The 12618-nt window shown below is 34.3% G+C and overlaps 2 protein-coding genes and 1 pseudogene across 4 annotated transcripts in view; 1 reads left to right on the top strand and 2 right to left on the bottom strand.

The window, feature by feature from the left end:
* LOC125838676 (phospholipase D alpha 1-like) overlaps positions 1 to 6444 on the bottom strand; it is a 43219-nt gene extending 36775 nt beyond the window's left edge. Inside the window, exons 1-3 of one of the 3 annotated variants that reach the window (XM_049517715.1) lie at positions 6310 to 6444; positions 3485 to 5381; positions 3018 to 3401 (exon numbers count right to left, since the gene is read on the bottom strand). In XM_049517715.1, the coding sequence (XP_049373672.1) occupies positions 3018 to 3401; positions 3485 to 5381; positions 6310 to 6402 (2374 nt within the window). In that variant the 5' untranslated portion in view covers positions 6403 to 6444. Of the gene's footprint in view, positions 1 to 2648; positions 3402 to 3484; positions 5382 to 6309 lie in introns of those variants that run through there. The other 2 variants (XM_049517717.1, XM_049517716.1) reach the window with 2 other exon arrangements.
* The window catches only part of LOC125838691 (casein kinase 1-like protein 3), a 509325-nt gene that overhangs the window by 164369 nt on the left and 332338 nt on the right, over positions 1 to 12618 (top strand). The gene's annotated exons all lie outside the window — the stretch shown is intronic.
* LOC125838614 (7-deoxyloganetin glucosyltransferase-like) lies at positions 7616 to 8423 on the bottom strand (annotated as a pseudogene).

Here is a 12618-nt window from a genome sequence, read left to right as displayed (position 1 = left end):
GCAAAACCATTTTTTACACTTGGTCAATTATGATTTGGCCACGTCATTAATTAAATCAATTTTTTAAGAAAAAAGGTTCAAATATGTCATCGAACTTTGAGAAAAAGGCTCATCTATGCCAGTTCAGTAAACAAATAATGACATGTACGGACATTTTCTCAAACAGAAATGGTATAGATGAGCTAAACTTTTAACCAATGGTATAAATGAGTTTTTTCTCAAAGTTTGATGATAAATTTAAATTTTTTCGTTTTTCTTAATAGAATATGTCAAGTCAAAATCTGATGAGTAAATCGAAACTGAAGGAGTACTTTAGAATTAATTTGGCATTTTGTTGGTCAAGGCATATTAATCGTGAGAAATGTCAAAGCCAAATTGGAGTCTGTTAGGAAAAGGGAGAAATATAAATGATGTGGGCTCTCATGAATTAAAAACGCAACAAATGTTATAAAATAAAGAAATATTTCAGGGATATATTTAAAGATTTGTACCTTAGTGAATCACAATTATTGGTTAACAGTAGGTTTGGTCGATCTTATTTTATTTTTAAAAAATAAGGTGTTTGATCAAATTTTTAAGAGAAAATAAGTGTTTTTAAAAATGACACAAATTGTTTATTTTTTAGAAACTAAAAAAAAAAGTATTTCTTAAAAGTTTTTTTGAGAAAAATACACTTAAAAATTCTTTTATAAAGTATTGCTTCTCAAAGAGACAAGAAAACAAAATTGATGTAGTTTCAACTTTCAAGAAACCCGCAAACGGAAAAAAGGAACAAGAATGGAAATAAATATCATTCCACAATATCTAAATTTTTTTGAATAACGGATTTTTAGCCAATAGAAAGGATCTTCTCAATCAACTCAGGTATTGCTTTGTCATACTAACTTCCCTCTTGGTTTACGATATTATAAAAAAATAAAATAAGAAAGATAAACGTAATATCATAAACCACGAGGAAGGTGAGTATGATAGAGCGATATCTGAGGAGAAGACTCTGAAATTATCGTTGGATTTTATTAATCAAACACAAATTATTTTCATCAAAATATTTTTCAAAATAAATTGATTTTTGAAATTTAACCGCTAAATAGGGGTGTACAAAACCGAACCGAAAACCAAATCAAAGCGCAAATCGAGAAAAAAAACCCGACTAGTGTTTGATTTGACTTGGTTTGGTATTGAAACAAAAAACCCGACTATATTTGGGTTGGTTTGGTTTTAACTAAAAGAAATCAACCCGAGACCAAACTAACCCGACATTAATATATAATTTGAAAATTTTATTTTATACATAAAAATATTTACTTTGATATAATTTTTAAATATTTCTTATACTTTTTCATAGTTTTTATCTTTTAATATATTATTTCAAGTTTGAAACTTACAATTCCGAATGGTTCAATAAAGATTATAGGCCACAGATGTTGGTAATTATAATAAGCTTAAATCAAAATCAAATTAATACTAATGCAAAAAGAAAATCAATTCAACACCAAGAATGAAATAATATTGAATATTTGTTCTTTGATTTTACATTGGTTTAGACAATTCAAATACATAAATTTTAATTTCCTTTAATATTTACTCATGTAACTAATACTTATTACACTTATTTTAGCATGATTTAGTACTTTTAAATTATGATAATTTTCATTATGACTTGTTAATTTGCAATATTTGTTTTACGCGATTTCATTATTATTATTTTTTTGTTGGATATTTTAGTGTCATTTCTCATATCATATTTTGTGTTATTTTCTTAAGAAACATCTTAGATAATTGTATTTTGATAGGACTAAAGAAATATTTGAAATAAAAGTAAATTATATGTTTGTATGAATACTTTACCGGAAAAATCAGAAAAACCCAAAAAAATCCGAAAAAATCCGAGGTTGAAAAACCCGAGTTTAATTGGTTTGGTTTGGTTTATAGATTTAAAAATCCGACACAAATGATTTGGTTCGATATTTGAAAAACTCGAATCAATCCGGCCATATACAACCTTACCGCTAAATACTAATAGGAAATATCCAGGAACATTCATATTTAATATTATGGAACGTATTGATTAAGTACTATTATCTTTTTCGTACCAATGAAAGAGCTCCACTTTGTGTTTAGGTAAATGACATTTTTCAATCAGTAGTGTTTGGACGTAGATGTTTTTTGAACACGACAACATTATGTCCTCTGTCTTCCTTTAATTTATTACAAGAAACACAAATTTGTGTTTTCTTTTTCTAAAATAATAGGATTTTTTTCCCTTGAAAAATAAAGGTCTTATCACTTGTGGAGATACAACAAGATTTCTAGTTGTTATGAATATATTTATATATTATAGTGCCTATTTATTTTATCTATTTTTAGAAAAGAGTTAAGAGTTGAACTAATTTAGTTTTCCTCCGTAAGTAGAGAAGCTCTTATTTATGGTATTTTCATCTTTCAAGAAAAATATATATTTTTTCTCTCTTTCTACTTTTTTACACAAGTCTTTGCCTTGAACGCTCATGTTGAAAAAATAAAGGAAGGAAAATCAAAGTTAACTTTCTTTTTGAAAGATGTATTACTTACCTAGAGGATTGTCATTCCTTTGGCAATTTTGTTTTCTTTCAATATTAGCAAAATAAGAATGAAGTGAATATGATTCCATGTGAAAATTGAAGAATGATAAATGGGACAGGAAGTAAAAGGGCAAAATTAACCTTAACCCGCTAATGTTGTCATATCTCGTTTAACATTTTTTCTTATTTTTATCATTTGGTCACGGAAAATTTGTGTCATGAAACATGATTCTCCCGCTCCATTTCCATTGAAATATTGAGAATAGCTGCTGAACATTTAGTAGTGAATATCCTAGCTAGGGTGATATTAACCTTTCATTCCTTAATAAGAAACCTTATTAACATGTACACCTTAATCATAAATATAGGTCTAGAGAATGAATGGAACAAATTAAAAGTTGGAGATTTAGGTTGTGAGAATGGGAGGAAGATAATTAGATTTGGTACCAAGAACAGGTGCTTTGGTGTCAGGAAAGCATTCTACTCCAGGTAGTTCAGTGATCTCTCCATTTTCAGTAATACCAATAGGGTAAGTAAGAAGGTGTCCAGGCAAATCATGAATGAGGCTCTCACTTGAATACATATCCCAATATTTGTCACCAATTTTGTTCACCTTTCGGATGCATTCTACGCTCTCTGGTTGAAGGAACCTGTTGTCTAACATGCCTAAGTGCTCGTACCACAATGCCATACGAAACCCATGAACCTGACCCCTAGCTGGCTCCTTCACACATAGATGAAATGGTTGGTAGGCTCCCATTGCTATCTCTGAGTCTCTTGCACCATCCATCGACCTTTGATTGATGTTAGCTGAACCAATGATAATGTATTCATCATCCACTGCAAATAAAACAGAAACATAAATGAAGAACTTAATTTTGGAAATGTATGGATCACACACATATATTTGTAATTGAACTTGCCTATCATCATTTTGGAATGTACATAAATCATGAAACGTCTGGCTTCTTGAGCTTTATGATAGCCGGAATTAGGTTCTGGTGTTTCAAAAGGCTCGTATTCTCCTCTCTTCTTTGTTTCCCTATTGCCAAGGCAAAAGAAACTCAAATATTCCTTAGGATTTGCCATAATTCCCTTTACTTTAAGAGCTTGAATTATATCGGTATACATCATTTGCATGGTCCTCCTTTGCCAATCCAGTATTGCTTGTACAGATGCACTTTCAGGAAGGCCTTCTGGCCACATTGGAACCACAACATAAACCATAAACCTTTCCCCTGCTTCAATTTTGCTGACTATCTTCAAAGACAGCTCCTTTGGGATCAACTGCAGAGAATTAATGGCTTCATCCTTGATATCATTGGAGTACCATGAAAAGCAGCTGCCTAAAAAGTACTGATTTTCGATGTAAATGAAATGCTTTGCTCGACGAATGGCATTAATATATGCATCCTGTATGCTTCGATCAATGATGTTTTCCTTACCACTTATAAGACCAGACTTGGCTGCCTCTTCGGGAGCACTGGGGAAGCCAAAAGCTGCTCCCCCATCAATGGATCGAAAAACTCGAACATTCCATGTGTCATGATCATCAGGATACATAACAGGTGAAGGTGGTATGATTATATTATCGATATCCCTTAGGTCTATAAGCAAGTCCCTTACACCTTGCTTCCTCCATCTCTGTTCAAAATTGTAAAGGACATCCCAAGCAGCTGGCCCTTCTATTCGGCAATGGATATCGTGCCAAGGCTCTCTTGGTCCGCCTTTTTGAATTGAGGTACCGGTGAAATTTGGTTGGTGAAAATCATCATGATGTGTTGTGTTCAAAGTCCTGAAAAGGGAGTGAAATTGAGTATCAAATCTACCATCACAAAGATCAAGCCCACCAATATAACTCACAATCCTCCTCCTCTCCCTGTCTCCATTAGGCAATTCTCCATCAACAATAACAATCTTTTGATGATGAGTAAACATTGTCCCAATCTCTATATTTTGAATAATGCTCCGTCCATCATCGGGATTTCGAGGACACAACACACAATTTACTTGAGTGCCTCGAAAATAATTAGCAGTTTCTTCATCATGAGTAGCCATTAGCCCATCTTGTTGTAACACAGGAATCGATGTCCTGTCATCCCAGACCAACATTAGAACTCTCACACCTTCATTAGCTTTTCTCTTAAGCAACTCTCCGAGCGATATGTCTCCACCAGGCTTAGGCCTCCTCCTGTCCCTTATCAAAGTGATCTCGGTATAAATAGACCATCCAGTTATATAAATCAAATGCTTTGCATTAGTGATTGCATCAAAAATGTCTTCCCAACATCGTTGTGGCTTATAAAACTTGCCATCAGAAAGTGGAATTTTGGGGATGAAATTATCAGGAACATGACAATCTTGGTAAAGGGTGACCCTGCATCCTTGTCTTTGACGAAAGAATGTGTAAGGAACTCCAGGAAATCTTGTGACTTTTATACCTCTATTCCAATTATATTCCCTTGTGACATCAAAATACTGCAACTTCACATGGATTTTAGAGTGTCCATGCACGGGTTTTCGTTCTGTATTGAGGATTTCAAGCCATTCATCGACTTCTTCTCCATCTAGCAGTTGTTGAACTGGAAAGTAAGCTCTTCCAATGACTTCTGCTCCAATTGGATTATCAAATTTGACGGTGATTATGACATTGGCAGCCATATGGGCACAGTAAATGTGGAATGATTCATACCACCGTGGATTTTTGTGATCATCCAGTAATCTGGTTCTGCCAACTCTGGCTTTTCCAAGATCAATGGTTGCATACAATCTTGACGCTGCGTTGTTGAAACCAATAGCTCCCTCAATGCCTTGCACCACCTACAAGAAAATAAGTACATTAATCTACTGGTGAATAATTTCGTTACTGTCTTGTAACATGTCAAACTCTGTACAATTGTAATTGTATGCTAAAGAAGTGTTGGAAAAAATATTGAAACTTCAATCATCATTCTAGATAATGTGTATGAGATTGATGGAAGTACCTCAGGACAGCCAATGCTGCTTCGTACCCCCCTCCCGGGGAGGAACCACACTATAACTGGAACACCGTCATAATGATCCTTAGATAAATCAACAATCATTCTCGAATCTAGTGCCAACTTGTCCCCAATCAGTCTCGAGCCCAACGTCAGAGCTCACTCCCATGCTACTAAAGTAGCCTTTTCAGTGCTAAGCGAGTAGCCATTTCACACAGAAGCGAATTATTTTGCCCTATAAAAGGGTCTTCTCAAAGGAAGAGAATGCTTACAGTAAATCCCAGAAGTCACCCCAAATGCCTTTTTATCTTCTTTTCTTAGAATTTCAATAGGAGAAGGCTCTGCTTGTATTTTTCTATTCTTTTAGCAATGTTAACACTTGTATTCGTTTACTCCCTTGGAGATTTGGCCAAAAGCAATGAATTGTAGTATTGTTAACCAAAATGACGATTTTTCCAGTAAACAATGAGGGCATCCAACATGAACTCACCCCCAATACAAGTACCAAACATCGGGTGGAAAATAAAAAACACAGTTCCTTTTTTTTTTTTTTTTCCATTTCCCAAATACCTAAATTCTAAGAAGTCAGTTGCATAATTCATCTGCAACATTAAATCAAACCAAACGGGCATTCCTATTTTGATCAGTTCTACACATACTTCCATTCGATTTGTCATTTACTAGAATTTTTTCCAATTTTTAGTAGATCCATTGTGAATAAAATCATATATATATGGAACTGAATATGAATAGTGGAAAGCAATTTTCACCTTATTGAAAAAGTCTCTGCCAAAATTAGTATGAAGCCTATCAACCTCGAATATAGTAACATGAAAAGTACCATGTAGCAGAAATTGTGCCATCCTTCCTTAATTCCCTGCAATATATAGGAGTAATAGGTTCAGCACAAATGTTGAACTCATAAAATTTAAATTCTGAATCTCGAGGGCCCGAAGCTTTATTTGTAGCATATCATGTCATGTGATGAAAACGAAGACTTAGACTTCATTAAAGTAATTACCTTAGTTAAAAACTTGAGTAGACGAAGAGAATCTTGAGATAAAGAGGAGATAACAATAGTAGCCAATAGCATGAGCAATGTATGTATATAGACGTTGACCTTCATTTCTCTCCCCAATAAGTGGAATTAAATTAATATTTCGGAAACAAAAACAAAAAGTATCCCCCACCCCCCATACCCATACCCATCTGCCAAAAAAAATTAATTCATATTTTTTTTAGAAAAATCATCATTTTAAAATTTTGCAACACAAAAAACTCATGCTAGGAGTAAAAAGATATAATAAAAAGTTATATTGAAGACAATAGATCTTCAAAAAATAATATTATGTTTTAATCACAAATATTTACTTATAAAAAATATTAGGACTCATAGTCCAATATTTCTAGTCTAGTACTTGTAGAAGTCTTTGTAGTTTGATGGATGTTATATCACATGTGACAGAGGGGTGTTAATGGGACTGTTCACATGTTTATTTTTAAAAAATTATATCATCCTAATTTTTGTGTATTTTATAATGTATAATCAAAGTTAGATTTTTAGAATCATTCCAATCATAGCGGTTTCTCTTCGGTTTGGTATGATTCGATTAATTTTTTATTTTTTTATAAAAACTTTTAAAGTATCACCTCAAAATACACTATTATTAAAATATTTCTTTCCCAAGTGTGTTCTTGAAGAAGCACTTCAGTTTTTCACTAAGAAGCCAAGAAAGTAAAACCTTATTGCCCTATTGTTTGATCTTAAAACTTTCAATAGGAGTGTTTGCATAACTTTTGCCGTATTGTTTGGTGGAGTATTTATTATAGGAGTATCTTTTAATTTAAAAGCTAATTATTTAAAGGCTAACTAAAAAAGCAAGTGCCCAAAGTCGTCCACTCACTAGATACCTAGAACCTAGTTTACATTTATATTTGAAACATGTTATAAAATATATTTATATATTAAATTTAACACATTGTTAATATATAAAATATATTTGCACATATCAAGTATATTTTTTTCTAAGAAGACAAAAAACAGATAAGAAAAAAGTAGAACATTATTTGAACAAGTCAATCTAGTGGAAGAAATGAAGAAGCTTTTGGCAATAGCACTTCCCTAACCAACTTGTTGAAATTCATATAAGATGATCCAGTTGGAGAAGTGATTGCTTTTTCTGCTAAATTCTTCCACTTCAATATTTTCCTTCATCTCTTTACCCTTTTTTCCAATCATCAACTCTCTCACAACCTCCTCAATCACTTCCCTCTTCACATCACTATCAATTTCAATCCCGACACCCCAACGATTACAACTAAACCAACAATTTGTTTGTTGATCCGCAAAGAAAGGCCAACATAACATTGACACACCAAATGATATGCTTTCGAAAGTTGAATTCCAGCCACAGTGACCTAAAAATCCTCCAATTGACGCATGACTTAAAACTTGTTCTTGAGGGCACCAACCACTTAATAAACCTCTTTCCTTAGTCTCTACAAGAAATTCATAAGGCAAAATTGATGAATCACCCATGACTAAATCGGATCGAACAATCCACAAGAAATTCATTTTAGTATTTGCAAGTCCCTGTGCAAATTCAATCAACTGCTCTTTGCTCAGCACTGTAATACTTCCAAAATTCACATAAACAACAAAATTTGGTTTCTTCGTGTCCAGCCATTCGATACAATGAGTATCTTATTTCCATAGATTTGAACCGATGGATTTCAAATCCTCAAAGGCAGAGAAGCTCTTGTCCAACACAATGAAAACATAAACTTGACCACTCATAAACTGTGTAGCACATGTAACAACAATTGCATACTTAACAGGAGAACATATAACCTTAGCAACAACCAAGCCATTGATATGTGCCATATTCGCCAAGAAAATAACTTCTAATTACTTGTTACCTATCTTGTGGATACACGCATAATCACATAGACGAGCATAAGAACTTTTACTAACACTAATCAGCAGATTGAAAAAATGTTGCACATTTCTCATGCGGTTTCGGTGGAGCAATAGACACTTCAAAGTTTGCAAGGAGCAATAACTGAACATTGATTTAGGTGTGTTTTGTATGAAGGAAAACATTTTCCGAAAAATATTTTTCAAATCAACTCATTTTCTTCAAATATAAGGAAAATATTTTCCAAAACACTCATCCAAAATAAAAATATTTCCCCCCTCCCCCCACCTAAAAATAAAAATAAAAATTTAAAGCTTATTTTTAAAAATGTTTTTAACTTCAAAATTTCATTTTTTTACCCCTACCCTCGACTCCCCCCCCTATCAGCGATGTAAAATTCTCCAAAGGGATAAGCTCACTACTAACATTTTCAAATAGTGTTGCTCCAATGCTTACATGATTCAGCCCAAGGCCACAAACTTGCTAACCCACAATGCAACTATTACAATATCAGTAGAAAGAAAACGACTAATTGTAACCATAATCTTGTCGGCACCGTAGAGTAGAGAAGTATCTGGTATACAAAGATCAAATGGAAGATTCAAAAAGGTATGAGAAACAACAAAACCAGTTGAGAAGTACTCCCTTCGTTCCTTTTTATATGTCACCTTTTTAGATTGCATTTGCATGGGACCACCGCGTATACTCACACCATTTTTAACGTCTTTTTCCTCATTTACAAGCTCTTTTTTAGGAATTACCCGAACTCCCCAATTTTTCTTGTGTATTAGCCCATGGATCTGACGCTTCGGAGCACCCAATTTATTATTTGAGAAAAACTTTATTAGGACCTCCGTAATAATTGGGGAACCACTGCGTATACTGTAACACTCCGGAAACTAGTAGGCTTAACTAGAGCTTGTCGTAAGGGTTAGAGTCGTAAAATTTGCTTCTCGTACTTAGAATGAAGGGTTTAGGGGTTAAACGTCAAGGTACGACCCCCAAGGACCAACCAAGGATCCTTGAGGAGGACCCTAACCTTGTACCCAAAATTGAGCCCAAGACCTTGACCTACGGCAGGACCCACGCCCAGTGGGTGGGTCCACACTCTGTGGTCTGGTCTTGTGGGACAAGGGCCAAAATCAGTAGCTGTAGACCCTAACCCACGACCCACCAGTACGGGTCGTGGGTCAGTTTACTCCCTGTGGGTGGTGGCCGTGGATGGGGCCTGTAAGCTGTCTTTTTCGGTTAAGTTAGGGGGTAGTTTAGGTAATTCCTATTTTAATTAGTATTAAGTGAGGTTGTTTTGTATAGTTTTAATACACCTATATAAGTCTTTTTAAGTCATTAACCAACTCATTCACCTCATAAAATCCCAAAACCCAAATCAATAACCAACTTTCCCCAAATATTCTCTTTAGAAAGTTCCAAGGAAGAAGAAGAAGAAGGTAAAGCTAGGGTTGAAGAATCAAGATTTTCTCCTCAAATTCGTGGGAATTCTTCAATAAGGTATGGTAGCTCTTCATCCATGGGTAGCCTTCACCCATCGAGCCCCTTCAAAACCCCCAATTTCAAAGTAAGAAATCCCAAAAGCTAGGGTTTGACTTCAATATCATGGATTCCTTTCAAATTCATTTTTAATGATTGAATTATGTTTTTTTATGGATATATTGATGATTTTATATGATATTAAGTTGAATTCCTCAAGAATCCATGAATTCCCCTATTTTCCCAATTTAGATCTCAAAGTGTGGGTATTGATTGATGCAAGTAGAATGCTATAGTATTATAAATGTAATGAATTGATTAATTTAATTATGTTATCATCCATGTATAATGTAGTAATTCTAGATGTGTTGATGAATTATGATTCATGGTCCTTGAAGGGCAAAGTATGAGAATTATGCATGATTATGAGATTTATGTATATGCTTTAAGAACACTTTGAGAGTAAAGTGATTATGACTATCATGTAATTGGGGTGTTGTTGAAAGGCTACTCTCTCTATCACACACACACTTATGAATGAAGTTTTCATGATTATGATAATGATGTTGTGTTGATTGAAAGGTTATTCTCAATTATACACTCATGAATGATGATGACATGTTGTGAAAGGTTTTCTCATAATATGATGGTTCTTAGATTGAAAGGCTATTCTCATCCATTGAATCTAGGAGCTATCTTATGAATGATGTTGGATTGAGTGTTGATACATTTTTCCATAATAATGGACTCAAGCAGTGAAATGATATGTACTCCATGGGGAATAATGCTAAGCACCGAGTGGATATTGATCGAGATGAAAACTCATATGTGAGTCAAGACGGGGTATCTAGTAGCAATCTCCTTATCCCATAACTATGTGCCCTCATAGGTCTTTAGCTAGTGCATCCATCTAAGCTAAGTTAATGGCTTTACCTTAGGCAAGTAGGACACCCTTTTCAGTCTGGGTAACACCGGATTCCATGATTAGCTCACATGGTCTATGTCGGTTAAGGCTTACCCCCACAATGAATGATTGTGAACTATGGCTTCTCAAGAAGCTCTACTTAGTGTGGGTGGGAGTATGGGATCTCATTCATGCATTGCATAAGTAGACTTTGAAAGTAGTTATGGTGTGTTCCTTTTATGTTATAATGATTTATGAAATGAATATACTTATGATGATGCTACTAAGTATGCTGATATGAGGGCTATTTGTAATGATATATTCTTAACTTGCATTGTTGCTATAAGTTGCTTTCCTTGATATGACTTGTTAAAGGTGAATGCTTCCTTGTCTATGAGTATTAACTAATGATGATATCAAAGAATGGTAAGTATGGTTATGGTGGCCTAAAAGTGGTACTTAGTATGGATGGGATTATGGGATCTTATCCATGCATTGCACAAGTATGACTTAGGGTTACTTATGAGATGATTCTATTATGCTATGATGATCTATATGTTGAATATGCTTATGACCTATGCTTTTACACTAAAGTTCATGATGATTCTCAAACTTGGTAAAGTGCATGCTTTTCAACTAAAATGTCCCTTTTAACATGTTTTCATGATTCTATGCATGGCTATCATAATTAGTGCATTTTTGTACTAACCCATATTTTTCTACATTTTCCACAAAGTGTAGGGTCCGAACTTTGAGGTGATCTTCATTTGGTTCAAGCTTGGATTCAACTATTCTCCTTGCTTGTAATGAGTCCTCATGATTCGAGGATGGGAGTTCCTCTTTGAGTTTCATTTCTACTTATTTCATTTTCCACAAAGCTTGGATTCGACTATTCTCCCTTCTGCTTGCTTTTATAAAAGACTTCGATTGTATGAATAAAGTTTTAAATTCCATTTCATTTCTTTTATCCTATGTTATGATATGCTAAGGGGCTTGTATGAGACCTTTCGGGGTTGAGTATGCCTTGTCACATATAGGGGGTACTCCTGGGTCGTGACATATACTCACTCCATTTTTAATGCATATTTCCGCATTTACATGCCCTATTTTAAGAATTACCCAAATTTTCCAATTTTTCTTGTGTATTAGCCCATGGATCTAGCGCTTCAGAGCACCCAATTTTTTTTAAAAAAAAATTATGAGAACCTCCGTAAAGAGTTGGGGAACCACTGCGTATACTCACACAATTTTATAACGCCTATTTCCGCATTTACAAGCCCTTTTATTAGAAATTACTCAAATTCATCAATTTTTCGTGTGTATTATCCCATGGATATGGCGTCTCAGAGCACTTTTTTTTTGAAAAGACGTTATGAGAATCTCCGTAAAGAGTTGGGGAACCACCGCGTATACGCACACCATTTTTTTAACGTCTATTTCAGCATTTACAAGCCCTTTTTAGGAATTACCTAAATTCCCCAATTTTTCGTGTGTATTAGCCCATGGATCTGGCGCCTCGGAGCACCCAATTTGTTTTTTGAAAAAACTCTATGAGGACATCCGTAATGAGTTGGGAACCACCGTTTATACTCACACAATTATTTTAACGACTATTACCGCATTTACAATCCTTTTTTTCTAGGAATTACTCAAATTTTCTAATTTTTTGTGTGTATTATTCCATGGATCTAGGGCCTCGGAGCACTCAAATATTTTCTTTGAAAAACTTTATGAGGACCTCCGTAATGAGTTGGGGAACTACCGTGTAT

The sequence above is a fragment of the Solanum verrucosum genome, unplaced genomic scaffold (assembly GCF_900185275.1).
Source record: "Solanum verrucosum unplaced genomic scaffold, falcon-dt-bn FXZP01000182.1, whole genome shotgun sequence".
In the NCBI taxonomy this organism is placed as follows: Eukaryota; Viridiplantae; Streptophyta; class Magnoliopsida; order Solanales; family Solanaceae; genus Solanum; species Solanum verrucosum.
This window is presented reverse-complemented; position numbering and strand designations above follow the sequence as displayed.